The sequence below is a fragment of the Lepidochelys olivacea genome (genome assembly GCF_965140295.1).
Source record: "Lepidochelys olivacea isolate rLepOli2 genome assembly, chromosome: 4".
Taxonomy (NCBI): Eukaryota; Metazoa; Chordata; order Testudines; family Cheloniidae; genus Lepidochelys; species Lepidochelys olivacea.
In genome coordinates this window covers 46247872-46271448 of record NC_140414.1, presented here as the reverse complement: position 1 = coordinate 46271448, position 23577 = coordinate 46247872, and the positions used below count along the sequence as shown (strand labels likewise).

Genomic DNA, 23577 nt, shown 5'->3' with positions numbered 1-23577 from the left:
GCTTTCATTGTGTGAAAATAAACATGGAACTCAACAATGCCCTTCTGACAGTCAGGTCTCTATCTGGAACTCCAGTTTTAAATCCAGACACTTGGTCCTTGTCTGTACTAGGATTTCCATGGCTGTTTCCGTACAAACCTCTAGTGCAGACACCGTCTGCCGCACAACATGCATTAGAATAACTTACTCGGGTTTGAAATTGTGTCAACATTAAAGTTGTATACGGGTGTAGGTGCAGCCGAGGCTAAGATCTCCACGTAGATAAGGCTTATATTATGCATTTATTTATGGTAAGGTTTAGGTTATTTTAGACATTGATTACGTGGAAACAATATACAAAATATATTATTCAGTGGGGATGAAATTCACCCCTGGGCTGAGGGTCCACATTTAAATCCTGTTTTCTATTCCATTCATAATAGAATCGGAAATGTCACTGACTCCTCTTGAAAATCTCAAGCCTTGTTTTGTGTATTTTACATAAGTACAGGACACTCCAGCTGGTAGCTCTTCAATGAGGAGAGGCAACTCTTATATAAATTTCCATGACCTGATAGTAACAAATGAAGGTTTCACTTACCTGGGTGCATTTTTTTAAAAAAAAAAAATCAATATTCTACTGAAAGGAAAAAAGGAGATGGGAAAGGGGGGTGAAGGAGAGAAGAATAGTGAGCCCCTCTCAGAAGATATTGAAAAAACAGGGCATTGGACTGTCTGGGTTCTGGGACCAGCGTTGAGATTCGTACAGGCAAATGCCAGTTTCACGCGGGAAAGGCGGTGCAGTTTGTGAAGTCCCAGCCCTGGGACTGCACTGGAGCACGGGACCACCCTATGGAGGATCAGGTAAGTGGCTCTTTGTTGTCTTGAGTGCATTGCCCGGTGTTTCACAGACTTTAACCGCGGGGCTGTGCAGCGGTAATGCAAACTTTGCCAACTCCCAGACGATGGTTTGAAGATCACTGTTAACCGGCAACGAGGCAAAGAGTGAAGGCAGAAAACCAGACCGGCTAACCCCAGGGGAGACTGCAGGGCCCGCTCCTTCGCCGCCCCCTCCTCGCCAGGGTCTTGCCAAAGGAGCGAGCCGCTCGGCCGCCGGGCGGCCCCCCTCCCGGGAAGGCCGCAGACGCGGGCGACCCCAGCTGCTCTCGGGGGCTAGAAACTGCTGGGGGCTTAGGGGGGCGTTCAAGGGGAAGATTGCGCTGATTGGCTGATAGCCCAGATAAAGCCCCAGCCGGCGCCGCTTCCACTCCTCAGCTTGGCTGGAAACGTGCAGCCTTGAGCTGGTTTTTCTCCGCGCTCCCGGCCCGTTAAAGGGGAACGGGTCCAGGTTGCCCCCCAGCCTGGGCTACGTTCAAACCAATGACCAGGCGCTAGCGTGTCAAGTTCACGCCTCCGGTCTTTCCCCTCGTTCCTTCTTTCCCAGCAAATAGCAACCCAGCCCCCGACTATTTTCCATTGTTCTCGGCCCTCGAAGGGGCATTTCTACCCGTGCCCCCGTGGCTGAGCGGCAAAGGCAGCCGCCCGAGCCTGCAGGAGCGCTGGCCATGCGGAGCCCTGCAGCTCAACAGCCCTAGTGCGCGCCCGCCCCGGCGCGGGCAGCTCCGCGCTCTGCCCGGCGGCCGGACTCTCCGCTGAGACGCTGGCAGGGGGGAGCGGCGCCCCGGAGGCCCCCGCCATGCGGTCGCTGAACATCACCCCGGAGCAGTTCGCCCGGCTGCTGCGGGAAAACAACGTGACGCGGGAGCAGTTCATCGCCCTCTACGGGCTGCAGCCGCTGGTCTACATCCCGGAGCTGCCCGGCCGCACCAAGCTGGCCTTCGTGCTGGTCTGCGGGCTCCTCTTCGCCCTGGCGCTCTTTGGCAACGGCCTGGTGCTCTACGTGGTGACCCGCAGGAAAGCCATGAGGACCGTCACCAACATCTTCATCTGCTCCCTGGCGCTCAGCGACCTGCTCATCGCCTTCTTCTGCGTCCCCTTCACCATGCTCCAGAACATTTCCTCTAACTGGCTGGGGGGTGAGTAAGCCCCCCGCCCCCCCCCCTCGCCGGCCGGAGATCTCTGGATGGACCCAGCCTCTCCTGCACCGGGAGCCCTGCCTCTGCCCCGTCCCCCCGTCCCGTTCTTGTAGGGGGCGCCCGGGAGTTCGCAGCTCTCTTTTCCCCCCACTCCCTGCTGCCATCAAACACACCTGCCTGCAACAGATCTCTGCTGGAGGAACAGAGCGGGGGATGCGGGTGGGAAATGCCAGGTAGATCGCTTTGGTCCCACAGGACTAAGGAATGGGCTGTGTGTCACCCGGGAAGATGCTACTATTTCGCACTTCTCATCTTCAGAGCAACCTGCAAATGCCTTTTGTGTGCGGGATCGAGTCAAAAGGTGGCATGCGGTGTATCTGTAGAGGTGCGTCGGTCCCAGGAGAGACAAGGTGGGTGAGGTCATAACTTGTATTGGACCAGGGGGAGAGACAAGCTTTCCAGCACACACAGAGCTCTTCTTCAGGTCTTTTTCTAAAGATGGGCTTTATCTCTCTCACCAAAAGGAAGTCGGTCCAATAAAAGACACTACCTCATCCAGCTGTAGCTCACAAAAGCTTATGCTCAAATAAATTTGTTAGTCTCTAAGGTGCCACAAGTCCTCCTTTTCTTTTTACCTCATCCACCTTGTCTCTCCAAAGGAGGTGAGCATTTATTTAGCTGCCCCTCTACCTAGCTGCTGACAAAACACCTGGTTTTTAGGTTTTATATTTTCTTGGGAAATTGTTTTCCTCTTAGGACACATGGATTGTTTTGACTAAACAAGGCAGAGTGTAGAGATCTTCTTGTGAAAAGGCAGCCATTTTCTTTTCCTGAAAATCTTTTGTACTAGGGGGGATCTGGCAACATTACTTCATAATACTCCATTGGTAGGTATCACTACTAGTGTGAAAGCTCTCATACTTTCATAGCTCAGAACTGATGCTTCAAACCTTTGAAAGTCTCTGTTCACAACAGATAACTTTCCTGGTTCACTCTAGAGCTGTTGCTTTTGCCTACTCATTTGTAGTCTGTTATTGCATTTTAGGATTAGGGCTCTGAATCTACAAATCTGACCCATTAATCTAAATTTACAGTGTACTCCTTATTCTGCAGAGTTTCAAGAATGGCTAGATCACATCACCATTGTGATTAAATTAACAGATTGTATTCAACTTGAAACAGCTGTGTCCTGAGAGTCTGGTGAAAGTTGCAATAAACAGAATTTTGGATGTAGTATGGTGATGACATAACACATGTATCCTGTAGTTTTTTGTTCCAAGGATACATTCTTGCTGACAAGTGCAAAAGAAGGTCTGAGCCAAAACTTGTTGAAGTCAATTCCATTGATGTGAATATGCTTCAAATCAGGTCGTTTTTGCCTTTGTTAGCAAAAATGGGTCCTTTGGTTGATTGCATTACAGGGGGTCCCATTCATTTGGGGCTGGCCAAAGTCACTGACCAGACAGAATGAGGAGAGGAAAAGCCCCTCTTCAAAGTCAGCTCATTTATACTTTAGGACAAAGTGTCTTTAGTTTTTAAAGGTGTTTCACAGACTACATTTCTCTAATAAATGGCTTTCCTTTTGTTTTATAGTGCATAGATAATATGATGAATGGGTGAAATAGATAAATGTTCACGAACTGCAGGGCTTTGGAAGTTTTCTTGTTATGATCTGAATGTGAAAGTTAAGAGCAGTGTACAAAGGCACTGTCTTTAGGATTTACTTGCCTCTTGTGGGTGATGGACCACTGGCCAGACTCCTATTGAATTCAGTGGGAGTTTAGAGTGTATATTGTTGTCACAACATAGAGCTGCAGAGACGTGAAGTTAAAGAAAAGGACAGGCAGATGTAGTAGTGCTACTAAACAACAGTTCTGAAGAGAGTGGCTCAACTCTGTCTCTGTTCTTTTGATCTTTACGCTCAATATGACAATTGCAAGGGAAGAAATAAAAGGGATGATTCCGCCATGCATAGCAGCCAGGAATGCTGATTATAGTAGAAATGCCTGTTGGATTTCAGAGCCTATGCTCCAACCTGAGCGGGAATGTCTACACTGCTTTTTTAGCCCTATGGCACAGGCCCTTTAAGCCTGAGTCAATCGATGCAGGCTCTGAGACTCACTGTTGTGGTGTTTTTTTGTTTGTTTGTTTGTTTTGTGTTTTTGCAGTGTAGATATACCTTTAGACTTATTGTTGCAACAGCTAACTTTTAGGCCCCCTAATGCCTAGGGGAACCCACAGACCTGAGTTAGGCCCCTAGGCTCCTTATACAATGCATGTGAAGAAGTCCCTTAGAATGGGACTTACAAAAGCCAGCACAATGAATAGGGAGTTATCCAAGATAGCCAGTAGGAATTGCTGAGGAGAGGGGTGGGACTTATGCCCAGCCCCTCAAATGGTACTAAGGATAGATAGGGTGACCAGATAGCAAGTGTGAAAAATCAGGACACATTTTTCACAGGGAAGGAGTATAGTGTGTCTTATATAGGAAAGCTCCTAATATTGGGATGGTCCCAATAATATCAGGACATCTGGTCACCCTCACTTAAGTGCCTAATGGGAGGTCACTCCTGCTGCTTGGGATTCATGGCTGTGAACCCTTTCTTGGAGGTAGAGGCCTAAGTTAGTCAGTCCTTTCTTATGAAAAATGGTATTGGTGTTCCTTAAATGGCAGCAGAGTCAATGTGTGTGTGTGTGTGTGTGGGGGGGCATTTAGGGTCACATGCACCCCCAGATTTCTGCTAGGGGTCACACTAAAATGTCAGAACCATCTGGTTAGGGCTGCTGCCCTCGTTCCCTTTGCCTTGCCCAGGAGCTGCCCTTGGCCCATGTCTTTGCAGAGCTCATCCTTTCTTTCTCCCCACCACCCCCCGCAGCTGGAAAGAGACATCCCTTGCTCCTTGCGCAGCACCAAAATGCAGCTAACACCTCCAGGCTGCTGCTGGCCACTGGCATAACCCCGCTGCCTCCTGTCCCCTGGCTGCAGCATGGGATTGTGCCCTGGGGTCCCTGGGAACCTGAACGGGTGGTTGGGTTCTCCCAGAGAGGAAGTGACACTGAATCCCAGCCCGTGGAGAGTGTAGTGAGGGGTCCGACCAGTGCAGCCTGGCTCCTTCCCTTCCCTGCCAATGGCACCAATGCCATCCTGGGCTGGAGGTGCTTTCTGTAATGGCCTGTCCTTCCACACAGCCAGTAGCAGCTGCCAGATAGGGTGGCCTCCTGCATGTGCCCCTGACAGTGGGGGCTGAGGGTTACAGACAGGGCACAGGGGCACAGCATGCTCCAGAGAGCCCAAGCTACCTGCTGAAGGTGGGGGAAAGATGGAGGGGCACTGCCCAATGAGCAAAGAGCATTCAGAGATACCCCAGGCTGGCAGAAATCTGGGAGTCAGTGCAGCGTGGATGGTCTCTGAGGCTGGCTGACCAGGCTTGTCTCCCTAGAGCATCAATCAGATTGCCCTGCTCCAGCAGCATGTCTCTGGAGGTCTCAAAGTGCTTTACAAGCTGCAGTGTACCGCTGGGAGTGGGGTGGGGTTTGCCCATTATAGCGAGGGGGCGGTCTTGCATTTAACTTCATGCAGCTATGCGGGCAGTGTGTGTTCAGGGGCTGCACCTGCAACTCCGAGAACTTGGCTCAGCTGCCTTGTTCAGAGTCCATCACGGAACCAGGAATAGAGCTAGGGTGGGTGGAGGGAGGGCTCAGATCCTGTGGCCAAAGGCTGGCGGGACCGGGATCTTGTGGACAAAGGTGGGACAGGCCAGGAGCTGGCTCTGAGCTGGGAGGTGCTGGGAAGCTGCTCTGCATTGCACTGAAGAAAACTCAGCAAGTGACTGTGAGGCCAGGCTGCAGCCCATGGGGCAGTATGGCATACATTACCCAGGCATCGCCTCTGCTGCCAGGTTCCCACCAGAACCTTTAAATTGTGCCCCACACTATCAACAGTTGTGTTTCGCCTCTGAGTGGAAGTTAGGTGCCTAAATCCCTTTGTGAATCTTGTCCAAGGTCAAGAAAAGGGGACATGAGCAGGTAAATCGGGTACTTTTATTTACCTGCTCTCACAGTACAAGAATAAGGAGATTGTTCAATGAAATCAAAAGGTTATTGTTTAAAACTGATAAGAGGAAATACTTTTTTCTCATTGCACAATTATTCTGTGGAGTTCATTGCCAAATGACATCACCGAAGTCAAGGCCTTAGCAAGATTCAAAAAAAGGGTTAGATGCTTAATTTTTTTGGTGTGGTTTTACAATGTTTTTTCTCTCCCCTGTTGTGAGTGAGTTTTCACATGGCAAACAAAAGGTGGTGACTCGGGTCCCTATCCAACAACTGGATCCACATGGGTGGATACCTGCATCCATGTGGAGCCCTATTGACTTTGACAGTGGTCTGCCTGGTTAGGTAGAATCAGTTATAGCATGGATCAGCGTTCATGTCACACTCCCTGTCAGCACCCGAAAGCTAATGATCCAACTACTGGACCAAATTCGCTGATGAATCCTGGCCATGTGCCATCTGACCCCCAAGGGGGAATAGAACACTGGGGCAAATAGGCCAAAATCTCAACAAGATGCATGCCAGAGAGTTTGAACACTAGCTGACACCTATGCAGACTCAAAAGAGCCTTTGAAATTATCTGAGTTACATGAGAAGAGAATGGAAAAATGAGATGATGGGGTCTGTTGATAAGAGGGGTTCCAAATATAAAGGGCATTGTAAGAGTCAGCAGAAACTGTGATAAGCTTATTCACAGATGCTGGATACTAGCAAATATCTTTGTCCATTGGCTAATATAAAACACAACTTCCTAGCTAAAATACTAACACATGCAGTACACACTTTCACATCCAAGTAACCAGAAGGTAAACCTGACTATTGGCCACCAGAAAACAGGCTGTGTGTAGGGAGTGGGAGGTCATTGACATAAGGGTGGGTGTCTGAGGCCTTGTCCACACTAGGAATGTGTACCCACCAGCAATAGTGAAGGAGTGTTTACCACCATATTATCTAATCCTGTTGGAAAAATGAAAGGAAGTTCCAAGTGCGGAGGCATACTGTGATGCTGCAGTACTATGAACAGGGGTCTAAACATGCAGACTGTATTCCTTGGCCTAACTGAACTGTTACCATAAGATTTTGATGTGCTGTGTTAGGCAATGCTGGGTGCAATCTTAGTTAAAGGGATGTCTTCTACCAATTAGCCTTGGTTAGCTTTAATTTTTCTTATGATTTTGTATTTATTTCTTTTAAAAAGCAGTGAGGGTGGGTGGCAGCAGTTTCTGAGACTTTGTACATCCTTGATATAAGCACAAGAACAGACCTCACCCTTTCTTCCCTCCCCTGATATAAAACAGGTTGCCTTGCTTTATCTGAGCTACTGTAGATTTTTTTAGACCATTGTTGTAGCCTGTTCTCAAACAGAGAGAGAACTAACTTTGGTTTAATTTCTGACCTGTTTCATTCAGTCCAAAAGGCTCCCTCCCCAAAACATGCTGTTGCATACATTATGGTAAAGACCAAAGTGAGTGATGGGAATAGAGGACTGAACTGAAGATCAGTTTAACAGGAATTTAAATCGCCAAGTGTCTGTTTTCTCTACAACGCCTGGCATGTTTTTTACATTCTACTATGTGCCTAAGAAGCTGTGGAAGAATTCTCACTTTAGCCCATTATCAGAGTGCAATTTAATCCTGGCAGAGATTGGAAGGATTCTGCCATTGTCACCTTACATTGCAGCTTCTTCAGCTTATTTGACATAGTGTAGGATTTCAGTTTCACATGCACTAGTTGTGGTCTGCAGGAAGCTGAATATTTGCCACCTTTTGTCATTGTGATGTGAAGTGGTCACAGAAAGCTATTAACTCCATGGAGTCAGTGACTGGGAACACCTCCGTCTCTACCACAGGTAGGTGAGTCACAGTCACTTCTGAGCCTCTCGATGAACTCCTGCTGCTTCAGGAGTCTTGTAAAGCTGTGCAGGTCTGATGATGGGAGAGTAGATGCTGCAGTGAGTTTGATTTATACTTTGGAAGTGCAAATTCAATTACTTCGAGAAAACCTTTGCTCTTTAAACTAAAAGTACTTTATCAAAGGTAAATTTATCAAATTACCTTTACTCGCAAAACATTGTGGGCGATAGATTACAGTTGTGGCGTTGGTGTAAATGAGGGGTGGCCAACCTGTGGCCCCGGAGCCACATGCGGCTCTTCAGACGTTAACAGGCGGCTCCTTGTCTAGGCACCGACTCCAGGGCTGGAGCTAGAGGCGCCAACTTTCCAGTGTGCCGGGGGGTGCTCACTGCTCAACCCCAGCTCTGCCACAGGCCCTGCCCCCACTCCACCCCTTCCCACCCCCTCCCCTGAGCCTGCCATGGCCTTGCTCCTCCCTCTTCCCCCCCCCAAACCCCAAGCCTCCTGCACACCACAAAACAGCTGATCAGGGAGGGAGGGGGAGGCACTGATCAGCAGGGCTGCCGGTGGACAGGGGGTGTGGGGGAGCTGATGGGGGGCTGCTGATGTATTGCTGTGGCTCTTTGGCAATGTACATTGGTAAATTCTGGCTCCATATGTGCCGACTCCGACAGGGGTGCTCTGGGGCTGGAGCACCCACAGGGAAAAATTAGCAGGTGCGCTGCACCCACCAGCAGCCAAGCTGCCCCCTCCTTGCCTCCTTCTCCCCCCCATCCTGAGCGCACCACGTCCCTGCTCCTCCCTCTCCCTCCCAGCACTTCCCACCCCCCCGCCGCCTAACAGCAGTTTGGTGGTGCTTAGGACTTTCCAGGAGGGAGGGGGAGGAGCAGGGATGGGGCACGCTCAGGGGAGGAGGTGGAGAAGAGGCGGGGCAAGAGTGAGGACTTGTGGGAAGGGGTAGAATGGGGGCAGGAAGGGGGTGGGGACTTTGGGGAAGGGGTGGAATGGGGGTGGGGCGAGGGCAGTGCCGGGGCGGGAAGAGGTGGGGCAGGAGTGGGGCCAGGGGTGTGGAGGGGGGTCGAGTACCCACCGGGCAGAGGGGAAGTCAGCACCTATGTCTAGCTCCTTCTCAGGCTCAGGTTGGCCACCCCGGTGTAAATGATTTCCTGGATTCAATTTAAATTAATATCTGGTGCCTCCACCTTGTTTATTTCCTGGAAATTTCCAGATCTGCTTATTCCAGAGGTGACTACAGAACAACTAACATGCCACAGACTATTGGGCTGAGTTTCACAAACTCTCTGGCAGGATCACACAGGGTGGCATGTTTATTGGGGGAAGAAAAGGAAGTCAGAGAAGAGGTTAAATAATATGTTTTGTTTTGCTTTGTCATTTACTGTACGTATCTCAGCATAAACTACAATAACTCAGTACATTGCCTCCTCCCACATATCTAGTCAAAGTCCTCTGCACACTCAGCAAAGTAGAAGGAAAGGGGTGATTTACATTGTTCTTGATTGTGATGCTGTTTTATATCTGAATAAAAACAAAGATGAGTTCAGGTTCAACTCTATTATAAATGGGGATCCTCCTGTTTCCCCCCAGTAGGGGCAAAGTCCACAAGACTTGCTCCTGTCTCAAATTGCTTAGGAACCCTCAGCAGTATCTTTGTGCTACTGCCTGGGTGAGCTGGTGGATGGAAAATTGCTTTAGATACTGTGGCTTGGTGGCACTGGCAAGGGGCCAGGGTGAAAGAGACCCAGTTGTGCTGGAGTTGGTAGCCTGCAGGGCTTCTCTCAGCATTTCCCCTCTCCCAGTCAAGATAGTCTCCTCAGAACAGATGCCAGGGACTCAGCGAGTGACACTGCTCCTCTGCCATAGACCTTCTCTTAGGGCTTGTTTACATGAGAAGTTGGTATTCCTGATCACCACCTTATGTGGATGCTCTTATTCCAGAATAAGATGACCACACAGGGCATTAATCAGGAGTAACTACTCAACTTTAAATTTGGATTAAGATTGGATGTGAATTTACTTTATACTTTATAGACAAGCCTTTAGAGAGAAGCCAGTTATCTGAGAGAGGCTCCCTAGGAGTTTCCACTGTCCTGATAGCATCAAAATGCTGGAATGACGCCAGGGATATACATAGTAACCAGGTCTGTGTTTAGGGTTGCTATAGGATGCTTTCTGCTCTTTAGTTTAACAGTTTGTATTAGACAACATGCTGTCCCATTTGCAGAGAGCTTTTGAAAATCTCACCTTTAGAATTTTATGATTACTTCATGCCTTTTATTTAAAAGAAAAACTCTTTTGCCTTTTTCCCTAATTACCTTGCATTGTACAAATGAGTGCTTTCTTTTAAGCTTTGTAAATTACTCTTTTTCTTGTGAGCATTTGGAAATGAAACATTCACAATTCTTTCACACTGCTTGGATATAAACAATGACATACATTGCTACAAACGAGAATAAAAAATTAGTACAATTGTTTAATATTTTCCAAAGTGTTGTGCATTTAAAATTAAATTTCAGTGGGGCCTCATGGGATATGCTTATGAAATTCACTTCTTGAATTTAAAGGCACAAAAGTCCTGAAGGACTTCTAAACAAGACACATTTTATGACTGTTTTAATATAAACTTTCTAAAGTTTTATGTTTATATTCATTTGAAAGAGCTCCGCGTGTTTTCTTAATCTTTTGTATAACTGAACAATTTCAGAGAATGGACTGTGAAGAAGAAACTTCAGACACTTTCAGAACAGTCTGTGCCAGGACTTTGATAACTAAGTTTGATCAGAATTTCCAACTTTTGCACATGTGCAAACTGCAGACTAATACCAGTTAAATTTATTAAAAAAAAACAGTCAGGATTCACTCATTTTATAATTAACATTGCTCTCATAAACTCTCTGAATTATTTGTGTCTAGATATGCACAGTTATTATTTCTGTTCCAGCTTACCTATAGAAGAGTGACCTCTGCACATAACAGGTGTCATTCCTAGAAAGTGTAAGCTCTGGTCTACAATAGGAGTTGAGGTCAAATTTAGCAGTGTTAAATTGATTTAACCCTGCACCTGTCCACACGACGAAGCCCTTTTTTTCGACCAAAAGGGCTCTTAAAATCGATTTCCTTACTCCACCCCTGACAAGGGGATTAGTGCTGAAATTGGCCTTGCTGGGTTGAATTTGGGGTACTGTGGACGCAATTAGACAGTGTTGGCCTCCGTGAACTATCCCAGAGTGCTCCATTGTGACCGCTCTGGACAGCACTCTCAACTCAGATGCACTGGCCAGGTAGACAGGAAAAGGCATGCAAACTTTTGAATTTCAAGTTCCTGTTTGCCCACCGTGGCAAGAGCTCATCAGCAGAGGTGACCATGATGGAGTCCCAGAATTGCAAAAGAGCTCCAGCATGGACCGAACGGGAGGTAGGGGATCTGATCGCTGTTTGGGGAGAGGAATCCGTGCTATCAGAACTACATTCCAGTTTTCGAAATGCCAAAACCTTTGTCAAAATCTCCCAGGGCATGAAGGACAGAGGCCATAACAGGGACCTGAAGCAGTGCTGCATGAAACTTAAGGAGCTGAGGCAAGCCTACCAGAAAACCAGCGAGGCGAACGGCCGCTCCGGGTCCGAGCTCCAAACATGCTGCTTCTATGATGAGCTGAATGCCATTTTAGGGGGTTCAGCCACCACTACCTCAGCCGTGTTGTTTGAGTCCTTCAATGGAGATGGAGGCAACACGGAAGCAGGTTTTGGGGACGAGGAAGATGATGATGATGATGAGGTTGTAGATAGCTCACAGCAAGCAAGCGGAGAAACCAGTTTTCCCGACAGCCAGGAACTGTTTCTCACCCTGGACCTGGAGCCAGTACCCCCCGAACCCACCCAAGGCTGCCTCCCAGACCTGCCAGGTGGAGGAGGGACCTCTGGTGAGTGTATCTTTTAAAATACTATACATGGTTTAAAAGTAAGCATGTTTAATGATTAATTTGCTCTGGCATTTGCGGCTCTCCTGGATATACTCCCAAAGCCTTTGCAAAAGGTTTCTGGGGAAGGCAGCCTTATTCCATCCACCATGGTAGGACACTTTACCACTCCAGGCCAGTAGCACGTACTCGGGAATCATTGTAGAACAAAGCATTGCAGTATATGTCTGCTGGTGTTCAAACAACATCCGTTCTTTATCTCTCTGTGTTATCCTGAGGAGAGTGATATCATTCATAGTCACCTGGTTGAAATAGAGTGCTTTTCTTAAGGGGACATTCAGAGGTGCCCATTCCTGCTGGGCTGTTTGCCTGTGGCTGAACAGAAATGTTCCCTGCTGTTAGCCACGGGGAGGGGGAAAGGGGCAGGGGCTAACCACGTGGTGGTGGGAGGCAAAATGCGACCTTGGAATGAAAGCACATGTGCTATGTATGTAATGTTAACAGCAAGGTTTACCGTGAAAGAGTGTAGCCACTGTTTTATAAAATGTGTCTTTTTAAATACCGCTGTCCCTTTTTTTCTCTCCACCAGCTGCATGTGTTTCAAGGATCTTCTCCTTCCCAGAGGCTAGCGAAGATCAGAAGGTGAAAAAAACACACTCATGATGAAATGGTCTCTGAGCTCATGCTGTCCTCCCACACTGACAGAGCACAGACGAATGAATGCGTGGAGGCAGACAATGTCAGAGTGCAGGAAAGCACAAAATGACCGGGAGGAGAGATGGCAAGCTGAAGAGAGTAAGTGGCGGGCTGAAGACAGGGCTGAAGCTGAAAGGTGGTGACAGCGTGATGAGAGGAGGCAGGATTCAATGCTGAGGCTGCTGGAGGATCAAACTAATATGCTCCAGCATATGGTTGAGCTGCAGGAAAGGCAGCAGGAGCATAGACTGCCACTGCAGCCCCTGTGTAACCATCTGCCCTCCTCTCCAAGTTCCATAGCCTCCACACCCAGACGCCCGAGAATGCGGTGCGGGGGCCTCCGGCCACCCAGCCACTCCACCCCAGAGGATTGCCCAAGCAACAGAAGGCTGGCATTCAATGAGTTTTAAAGTTTTAAACTTTTAAAGTGCTGCTTGTCCTTCCCTCCTCCACCACCCCTCCTGGTGCTTCTCTCCTCCACCACCCCTCCTGGGCTACCTTGGCGGTTATCCCCCTATTTGTGTGATGAATTAATAAAGAATGCATGAATGTGCAGCAACAATGACTTTATTGCCTCTGCAAGCGGTGATTGATGGGAGGAGGGGCGGGTGGTTAGCTTACAGGGAAGTAGAGTGAACCAAGGGGCGGGGGGTTTCATCAAGGAGAAACAAAGAGAACTTTCACACCGTAGCCTGGCCAGTCATGAAACTGGTTTTCAAAGCTTCTCTGATGCGTACCGCACCCTCCTGTGCTCTTCTAACCGCCCTGGTGTCTGGCTGTGCGTAACCAGCAGCCAGGCGATTTGCCTCAACCTCTCACCCCACCATAAACGTCTCTCCCTTACTCTCACAGATATTGTGGAGTGCACAGCAAGCAGTAATAACAGTGGGAATATTGGTTTCGCTGAGGTCTAACTGCGCCAGTGCGCTTTTAAACGTCTAAATGCACATTCTACCACCATTCTGCACTTGCTTAGCCTGTAGCTGAACAGCTCCTGACTACTGTCCAGGCTGCCTGTGTACGGCTTCATGAGCCATGGCATTAAGGGGTAGGCTGGGTCCCCAAGGACAACTATAGGCATTTCAACAACCCCAATGGTTATTTTCTGGTCTGGGAATAAAGTCCCTTCCTGCAGCTTTTGAAACAGACCAGAGTTCCTGATGATGCGAGCGTCATGTACCTTTCCTGGCCATCCCACGTTGATGTTGGTGAAACGTCCCTTGTGATCCACTAGTGCTTGCAGCACTATTGAAAAGTACCCCTTGCGGTTTATGTACTCGGCGGCTTGGTGCTCCGGTGCCAAGATAGGGATATGGGTTCCGTCTATGGCCCCACCACAGTTAGGGAATCCCATTGCAGCAAAGCCATCCACTATGACCTGCACATTTCCCAGGGTCACTACCCTTGATATCAGCAGATCTTTGATTGTGTTGGCTACTTGCATCACAGCAGCCCCCACAGTAGATTTGCCCACTCCAAATTGATTCCCGACTGACCGGTAGCTGTCTGGCCTTGCAAGCTTCCACAGGGCTATTGCCATTCACTTGTGAACTGTGAAGGCTGCTTTCATCTTGGTATTATTGCTCCTCAGGGCAGGGAAAGCAAGTCACAAAGTTCCATGAAAGTGCCCTTATGCATGCGAAAGTTTGGCAGCCACTGGGAGTCATCCCAGACCTGCAATACTATGCGGTCCCACCAGTCTGTGCTTGTTTCCCGAGCCCAGAATCAGCATTCCACCGCACGAACCTGCCCCATTAGCACCATGATGCCCACATTGCCAGAGCCCGTGCTTTGAGAGAAGTCTGTGTCCATGTCCTCATCGCTCTCATCACCGCGCTGATGTCGCCTATTTGCCCGGGTTCGCTTTGCCAGGTTCTGGTGCTGCATATACTGCTGGATAATGCGTGTGGTGTTTAATGTGCTCCTACTTGCCAAAGTGATCTGAGCGGGCTCCATGCTTGCTGTGGTATGGCGTCTGCACAGAAAGAAGATGCAGAACGATTGTCTGCCGTTGCCCTGACAGAGGAAGGGGCGACTGACGACATGGCTTACAGGGTTGGATTACAGGGAATTCAAATCAACAAAGGGGGTGGCTTTGCGAGAAACTGAATGGCCCCCTCAAGGATAGAACTCAAAACCTCAAGGATAGAATTCAAAACTGGGTTTAGCAGGCCGTTGATTTCACAGAGGGAGGGATGGAGGAGAAAATGAATACAAAACAAATCTGGTCTTATTTTTTGTTTTGAGCTACTTCATCTATCTTTATACATCTTGCTGGCAGCAGACTGTGTAGTACGACCGCTAGCCATCGTCATCTCCTGAGTGCTTGGCAGAAAACAGTGCAGTGTGACTACTGGCCATCATCTTCTGCTAGCTGCAGATTAAAAGACAGCGCACTGCCGGTAGGACTCAATCGCCATGAGATGAAACAAGGGAAATGACCTGGCTCAGTCACTCCCTTGTTTGCCCAGGTGCCCCGACCTCATCAAGGTCGGTTAAAAGAGCACCCAGGACTACGTCGATGACGGCTAGCAGTCATACTGCACTGTCTGCTGCCAAAAGGCAATTAACTGCTGCTGTGTAGCAATGCAGTACCATGTCTGCCAGCACCCAGGAGACATATGGTGACGGTTAGCTGAGTGGGCTCCATGCTTGCCGTGGTATGGCGTCTGCACAGGTAACTCAAGAAAAAAGGCGCAAAACGCTTGTCTGCCCTTGCTTTCACGGAAGGAGGGAGGGAAAGGGGGCCTGACGATATGTACCCAGAACCACTCACAACAATGTTTTAGCCCCATCAGGCACTGGGATTTCTACCCAGAATTCAAATGGATGGCGGAGACTGTGCAAACTGTGGGATAGCTACCCACAGTGCAACGCTCCGGAAGTCAACGGTTGCCTCGGTGCTGTGGACACACTCCGCCGACTACATGCACTTAGAGCATTTGTGTGGGGGGGGACACAATCGACTGTATAAAAACACTTTCTAGAAAACCGACTTCTATAAATTCGACCTCATTTCATAGTGTAGACATACCCTAATGTTTGCCTTGCCCCACAAGGAAGATCTGGAAGCAAGAGAGTCCATAGCCCACTGCTAATCCCCCTCTGTCATCTTGTCCATCGCAAAAACATTAGCTGAACTGTGTTTCAACTATTAATCCCTAGACGCTTCTGATTAATTTGTGTTTTTTTCTCAACTCTAACAAATAGGCAATCTTTAGACTTTGGTATATTTTGCTCGGTTGTAATTATTATCCCAAACAGTAAGCAATCCCAATCTATCTAATTATTTTGGGACTATTCAGTGTTATGTAAAAGACATGACAATTTTACAGTTCAGGAAAAGGTGTAATAATTAATTAAGGTGTAATTTAGTGAATCACACTAAATATTAAGATTTGGGGATCTCTCTGTTTCCAGACTTAAAGCATCTTACAGTTTTACTTTTAAGGCAACTATTATGGAGTATACTATACATAGCTCAGGGACTTAGTGGTATAATGCTTTATAGTCTCTTCTTTGTATTCTCAAGATTGCTTAGCAGATCTTGGTCACTCAACCCCTCTTGATTCAAGTGGGCTAATGCATAAACCACAACTGAACACTTTATTTCTGAGAAAATTAAAGAGCCTAACTCTTGTGTCTATCAAAATATACCAGAAAAAAAAAAAAAAAGAAAGACTCTGTTTCATTCCATCTTGTATGAGAAGCCTTTAAGGAAGCCATCTACTGTGGGGATATCAGTGTGTCTTCTGCCCTAAAGTCAGATAGAAAAAGCATACTCTGTTTACACTTAATGAGTCAGAAAGAGCTCATCAATTACTATTAATTAATAATGAAAAAATCTTCTTTCACCAGGATAATGTCATAATTTCTAATATGCAAGAGTTCTAGTAATCTCTGTGTTGAGATTTCCAAAGTCCTAGCCTTTTGGAGTCTTCTGAATGTCAACATGAAGATTTTCAGAATCATTACAGGATTAATTTGAAAAGACTAAACTTTTTTCAAAAGGTAGTTTTGTTGAAATCCTATTCCTACATCGTGTAACAAATCAGCCCAATAATACACTTTGCCAAGATACCCTCCCCCCCCCCAACTTAAAACAGTTTAAATAAACTCAGGCCATCAAATTACAAAGCAGAGATGCTAAGAAATTAAATGATAAAATAAAAAGCACATCCCGTATCACAATAAGTAGAACTGAATTGTGCATTATGAAACAAATCATACCGCTAAAAAGAATTCACCACTCTACGCCAGTGACACTTGAGGTTCAGAAGTCCCTTTGCTCTTTTCCAAATTTTAAAGTATTTTCCAGTGTGTGAAATCTCCAGTCTCAAAAATGTTTCTATGATAGGTTAGATTACTTGCTATTTAGGCCACTTTTCCAATTATTTTATTTTAAGTTATCTGGAGAAAAAATGTGTGTGTTCAGTAATTAGAGTAATTTGACTTTTTTCTCATTTTCTCTAAAAATTAAAATCTATTATCCTACTGTCATAATTACAGGAAGTTGTTTACGTGTTTCTACCTTACTTTTAGCTCATGGAAGAGCAGAAAAAGATTTTAAATTGGACAATCTGAATTCAGTGGGAAACCTTTTCCCTTTTTTACTAAGCCACAGTCATTCTGAAGTAAACTGCCCAATAAGATTGCTTGGGTCTCCCAGTCTCTGTCTCCTTGAGGCGAATGAGAATTTTGTTTTTTAACTCAATGGGTTTTAAATGCCAACAGAAAGGCAGTAGAAGTTTTTCTAATTTGTCAAAGAAAATCTTCGGTATTAAATTTACTCTGTGATTCATCTTTATGTCTATTTGAAACTACAATTCTTCTGTCAATTTAGCGCAATACATAAGCAGGCTGTGTAGTCCTTGTAAATTGGTGCCTTTTGAGAATGGTTGCCATGGATAGTGATGACAGGAACACTAGGCTGCTAGGTAAGTTAGACATTTGAGTGCCCATTCCTCAAATCAAAAGGCCTGTTTTGCCTGCTGGAAACATGGTAGCAAAAGAAAAATAAAATCTGTCTCTGCCTTGTTCTCATCAAGAGCAAGAGGGAAGTAAAACACTAACCCTAAGGCTATGACTACACTAGAGAGTTTACAGCAGTGCAGCTGCAAAGATGCAGCTATGCCGCTGTAAGTTCTCTAGTGTAACTGCTCTAAGCCGACGGGAGAGAGCTCTTCCATTGGCTTAATTAATCCACCGTGAATGACTGGTGGTAGCTATGTTGGCGGGAGATGCTCTCCCACCGACATAGTGCTGTCCACACTGGCGTTTAGGTCAGGGTAACTTACATCACTTGAGGGTGGGGTGGCTTATTCACATCTTGATCGTCATAAATTATGCCGGCATAAATGGTAGTGTAGACATAGTCTAATTGTCCCCCACAGCTCTGGAGGCTATAAGGGGTCCGCCTGGGAAAACAAGTGTCAAGAAAAGCAGAATGCTCTGCCTTGAAGTTCAGCTGATTATGACACAGCTTTTCTTAAATGATTTCCCTTGAGACCAATAACGCTGCCCCACTTCATTTCCAAATGGAAAAGAGGAGAGAAGAGGAGGAGGAGGAGAAGTTCCTAAGGACCAGCATGCTGCATGTTGCCAATCTGGGCTGAAGCAAAACCCATGCTCAAGCCCATACCCACAGTCATCCCTACTAATCTGAATTGAAAACAGCATTAATCTTGGGTTCCTTGTTTCTCTGTGTGGATGGAATGAGTGGAATTAGGGGAAACTCAGGCTATAACATAGGCTGACTCTCCAGTGAAGATGTACCTTCAGTGACTAATGCAGGGGTAGGCAAACTTTTTGGCCTGAGGGCCACATCGGCATTGCAAAACTGTATGGAGGGTCGGGTAGGGAAGGCTGTGCCTCCCCAACAGCTTGGCCCCCGCCCCCTATCTGCCCCCTCCCACCTCTTGCCCCATCCAACCCCACCCCTCCAACCCCACCTACTCCTTGTCCCCTGACCACCCCCTTCCAGGACCCCTGCCCCTAACTGCCCCCGGGACCCTACCTCCTATCCAACCCCCCCTGTACCCTGACTGCCCCGATCCCATCCACACCCCTGCCCCATGACAGCCCCCCAGGGATCCCCACACCTATCCAGTGCCCCCTGTTCCCCGTCCCCTGACTTCCCCCCGCCCCCCAGAACCTCTGCCCTATCCAACCGCGCCCTGGGACTCCTACACCTATCCAACCACCCCCTGCCCCCTGACTGCCCCCTGGGACTCCTTGCCCCTTATCCAAAACCCACCCACCCCCAGCCTCTTACTATGCTGCTCAGAGCATCAGGAGCTCACAGCCCCGCTGCCCGGCAGGAGCAGCAGGCCAGAACGCTGGTAGCACAGCACGCTGAGGCTGCGAGAAAGGGGGGACAGCGGGGGAGGGGCTGGGGGCTAGCCTCCCTGGCCAGGAGCTCAGGGTCTGGGCAGGATGGTCCTGTGGGCTGGACGTGGCCTGCGGGCCGTAGTTTGCCCACCTCTGGACTAACAGCTATTCACCCTTCTAGGATGCTCAGTGTGGCAATTTTAGTTTAAAAGCACCTGGACTATAGGAAAACAAGATTTATTTGGAACATGACGAGATAATTAAAACAAAGAAATAGTATGTGTCAAATCTTTTGTGTCGTTAGAGGAAATCAAGAAACCTCTGACATTTCTCAAGTGTGCCTCCTTTCCCCTCAGCCTGTCTCTCTCTGTCTCTGTATCTCTCTCTGACCTTTTCATTTTGTTGGCAGTACATCAGAAGGGCCATCTCTGGTAAAGGTGTCTTGTTTCACTGTTCTCTTTCCTCCTTCCCTGATTCATAGACTGTTGTAATTTCTCAGGTTTCTTTAGAGCATCTGGCTTGGTGTACCAGATTTCCACCACATTATGGTGAACGCTGGTGCTGCCCAGAAGAACATCTATCCCTCATGGCATGTCTACTCAATGGTTTTCTTAAAATCATTCACAGTTGTAATCAATGCTTGGGATAATAGGTTTAGTTCTTGCTTATCCTGTACCACTTTTAAAATGTAGGCCTCATCTACACTGAGGATTTGGGCCAGCTGTATAGTTGCACAGATGCAAACCCCTGTAAACAGGCAAAGCCACTATAAACCACAACTTGCATCAGTCCAGCTCTCCCCGGCTTAAAACCGGTGCCAATCACAGCTTATAGTAGTTTTGCCTGTCTATGCTAGGGATTTGCACTAGTGCAGCTATACCACTGGCTGACCAGTTCTAGCTTTTGCTGCGGCAAAGCTGCAGCATAGGAAGAGTCCTTTTGAAGGTGTATACAAAGGATAGTTGTTTCCTTTGCATTCTCTCCCATTCCACAGGTCATCTGCCCTTTGTTGTAACCTGACTGCCATGCTTTAGCATGTTTGCAGTATTGTTGTAGTGAGGTAATATCTTTTGCTGGACCAACTTCTGTTGGTGAAAGAGGCAAGCTTTCAAGCTCGGACAGAAGTTGGTCCAGTAAAGATATTACTTCACCCACCTTGTCTCTCTCATGCTTTGATATGTCGCTTTGTCCTACCTGGAGTTGTCAGGCTGAGACTGACTATGTTAAGGGCAGCCTACAAAGAAGATTAAAAAAAAAAAAGTGTCAGGGGGAGGGGTGTCTTAAGCCCTTTTTGTTTCTGTATGGTATGTAAATAAGGCCAGAAAATAATTCTTTATTTTCCTGCTTGCTTCTTGCCTTACAAAAAACAAGGGAAATGTGTTGTTTCTCAGAGAAAGACATCCTTTATACAAAAGGTTAACTAGCTAAATGAAGTTAAAATGATACAAGGAAAAAGTTTAAAGCAATCTAATTAAAAATCTTCCCCATTTAGTAGCTCTATTTTCACTCTCTTGGGCCTTGTGATGTCACCATTTTACTAGTTCTTCAGTTTTCCAGATAGAATGTAAAAAACAAGCAGATTTTAAAAAACAAACACACACCATTCAGGTTGCCTTTATCTATCATAAGGAGACACAAAACAAACCATCACACAAAAGAAGATACAACCCCTTTTCCCCTTCTCTTTCAGATCACCTTTAACTTCATTCTGTCCTAGACCAAATACAAACTGACAAATTAACATTTATGTCATTGTAACATTGATAGTATAAGTGTATCAGAATTGGATGCAAAAGAACTGCAATGTACACCAAAGCCACAACCATCTCCAGAAAGCTGGCTGAGCTATTAATGCTGTATGAACTCTGTATCCCTGCCGGTATAATGGGTTTCTAAGCAATCACTATTGGAAAAATATCTGTGGTAGATACAGTAATCTGGGAAAAACAAAATATCTGTGCTTCTGCAATAACATTGCAAAATAAGGAGGAACTCAGCAAGTGGTTTTAGTTAAAAAAAAACAATGAATATGTTGATGTAAATAAGCAAAGTTTTTAATGCATTGGATTTGCATCAATATCTGCCCCAAGAAGTATGCTAGATGGCTGGTATCGTGCTGGGAAACACAAACAGATAAAGCTGTCAGTTGATGAATTCAGAAAAAGACTTGAATGACATTAGTCTTAACTCCCATAAACATCAACATGTAATCATCACATCTGAGGAAAGAAGATACTCTGTGCTGTGCATAAGCATCAGCAACAGCAGGATGCTTTCCTTTAAGATTCTTCTGCTAGCTTTCCATAACCTGAATACAAACACATGAAAAGCACAGCCTGACAAATCTGACACAGCAATACTGTTTTTTCCTGTCTGTCTTACTTTAATCACACTCAAATTATGACTTTTTTAAAAAAAATATGACCTACTTATTTACAACTTCATAGGCCTTTTGATAACCCTGAAATTGGAATTCACCAGGGGGACTTAGGTGGTACAACTCTTTGAAAGGCCTACCTTTTAGGCATCCTACTGTCTAGTGGAATTCACAACCCTGAGTTAGGCTCCCAGGCTCCCTATAGAATAGATGGGGAGAGTTAGTTACTGAGGAACAGGATTCACAAAAGCCAGCGTGCTGAGCCGTCTAAATTAGCCTTTTAAATTAGCCAGTAAGAAATGCTGAGGAGAAGGATGTGGTCTAAGCTGTGCCCCACAAAAGGATTTAGGGCCTAACTCCTGGCAGAATACGGACCCTGGACTTCAGAAAAGCAGACTTTGACTCCCTCAGGGAACTGATGGGCAGGATCCCCTGGGAGAATAACATGAGGGGGAAGGGAGTCCAGGAGAACTGGCTGTATTTTAAAGAATCCTTATTGAGGTTACAGGGACAAACCATCCCGATGTGTAGAAAGAATAGTAAATATGGCAGGTGACCAGCTTGGCTTAACAGTGAAATCCTTGCTGATCTTAAACACAAAAAAGAAGCTTACAAGAAGTGGAAGATTGGACAAATGACCAGGGAGGAGTATAAAAATATTGCTTGGGCATGCAGGAGTGAAATCAGGAAGGCCAAATCATACCTGGAGTTGCAGCTAACAAGAGATGTTAAGAGTAACAAGAAGGGTTTCTTCAGGTATGTTAGCAACAAGAAGAAAGTCAAGGAAAGTTTGGGCCCCTTACTGAATGAGGGAGGCAACTTAGTGACAGAGGATGTGGAAAAAGCTAATGTACTCAATGATTTTTTTGCCTCTGTTTTCACGAACAAGGTCAGCTCCCAGACTACTGCACTGGGCAGCACAGCATGGGGTGGAGGTGACCAGCCCTCTGTGGAGAAAGAAGTGGTTCGGGACTATTTAGAAAATCTGGACGAGCACAAGTCCATGGGGCCAGATGTGTGGCATCCGAGAGTGCTAAAGGAGTTGGCAGATGTGATTGCAGAACCATTGGCCATTATCTTTGAAAACTCATGGCGATCGGGGGAGGTCCCAGATGACTGGAAAAAGGCTATTGTAGTGCCCATCTTTAAAAAAGGGAAGAAGGAAGATCTGGGAAACTACAGGCCAGTCAGCCTCACCTCAGTCCCTGGAAAAAATCATGGAGCAGGTCCTCAAGGAATCAATTCTGAAGCACTCAGAGGAGAAGAAAGTGATCAGGAACAGTCAGCATGGATTCACCAAGTGCAAGTCATGCCTGACTAATCTAATTGCCTTCTATGACGAGATAACTGGCTCTGTGGATGAGGGGAAAGCAGTGGACATGTTGTTCCTTGACTTTAGCAAAGCTTTTAACACGGTCTCCCACAGTATTCTTGCCAGCAAGTTAAAGAAGTATGGGCTGGATGAATGGACTATAAGGTGGATAGAAAGTTGGCTAGATTGTTGAGCTCAACAGGTAGTGATCAATGGCTCCATGTCTAGTTGGCAGCCAGTATCAAGTGGAGTGCCCCAAGGGTTGGTCCTCAGGCCGGTTTTGTTCAATATCTTCATAAATGATCTGGAGGATGGTGTGGATTGCACCCTCAGCAAGTTTGCAGATGACACTAAACTGGGAGGAGAGGTAGATAAGCTGGAGGGTAGGGATAGGATACAGAGGGGCCCTAGACAAATTAGAGGATTGGGCCAAAAGAAATCTGATGAGGTTCAACAAGGACAAGTGCAGAGTCCTGCACTTAGGACGGAAGAATCCCATGCACCGCTATAGACTAGGGACCGAATGGCTCGGCAGCAGTTCTGCAGAAAAGGACCTAGGGGGTTACAGTGGATGAGAAGCTGGATATGAGTCAACAGTGTGCCCTCATTGCCAAGAAGGCCAATGGCATTTTGGGATGTATATGTAGGGGCATTGCCAGCAGATCGAGGGACGTGATCGTTCCCCTCTATTCAACATTGATGAGGCCTCATCTGGAGTACTGTGTCCAGTTTTGGGCCCCACACTACAAGAAGGATGTGGAAAAATTGGAAAGAGTCCAGTGGAGGGCAACAAAAATGATTAGGGGACTGGAACACATGACTTATGAGCAGAGGCTGAGGGAACTGGGATTGTTTAGTCTGCGGAAGAGAAGAATGAGGGGGGATTTGATAGCTGCTTTCAACTACCTGAAAGGGGGTTCCAAAGAGGATGGATCTAGACTGTTCTCAGTGGTAGCTGATGACAGAACAAGGAGTAATGGTCTCAAGTTGCAGTGGGGGAGGTTTA

At 46.8% G+C, this 23577-nt stretch overlaps 2 protein-coding genes across 2 annotated transcripts in view; both read left to right on the top strand.

Moving 5' to 3' along the window:
• Window positions 1–1115: 1115 nt before the first annotated feature.
• The window catches only part of QRFPR (pyroglutamylated RFamide peptide receptor), a 49716-nt gene continuing 27254 nt past the window's right edge, over window positions 1116–23577 (top strand). Inside the window, exon 1 of the mRNA XM_084625651.1 lies at window positions 1116–2015. Coding sequence (XP_084481777.1) covers window positions 1676–2015 — 340 coding nt within the window. The 5' untranslated portion in view covers window positions 1116–1675. The remainder of the gene's footprint in view (window positions 2016–23577) is intronic.
• LOC311519280 (uncharacterized protein) lies at window positions 10836–13060 on the top strand. Its single transcript, XM_084625652.1, has 2 exons — window positions 10836–11859; window positions 12446–13060. Exons 1-2 carry the CDS (start codon window positions 11208–11210, stop codon window positions 12517–12519), a joined length of 726 nt encoding a protein of 241 aa, XP_084481778.1. The 5' UTR covers window positions 10836–11207; the 3' UTR covers window positions 12520–13060.

Coding starts and splice junctions, on each gene's coding strand:
- LOC311519280 (XM_084625652.1), top strand. CDS start 11,208: ATGCACTGGCCAGGTAGACAGGAAAAGGCATGCAAACTTTTGAATTTC. Junction 11,860..12,445: donor AGGTGGAGGAGGGACCTCTG/GTGAGTGTATCT, acceptor TCTCTCCACCAG/CTGCATGTGTTTCAAGGATC.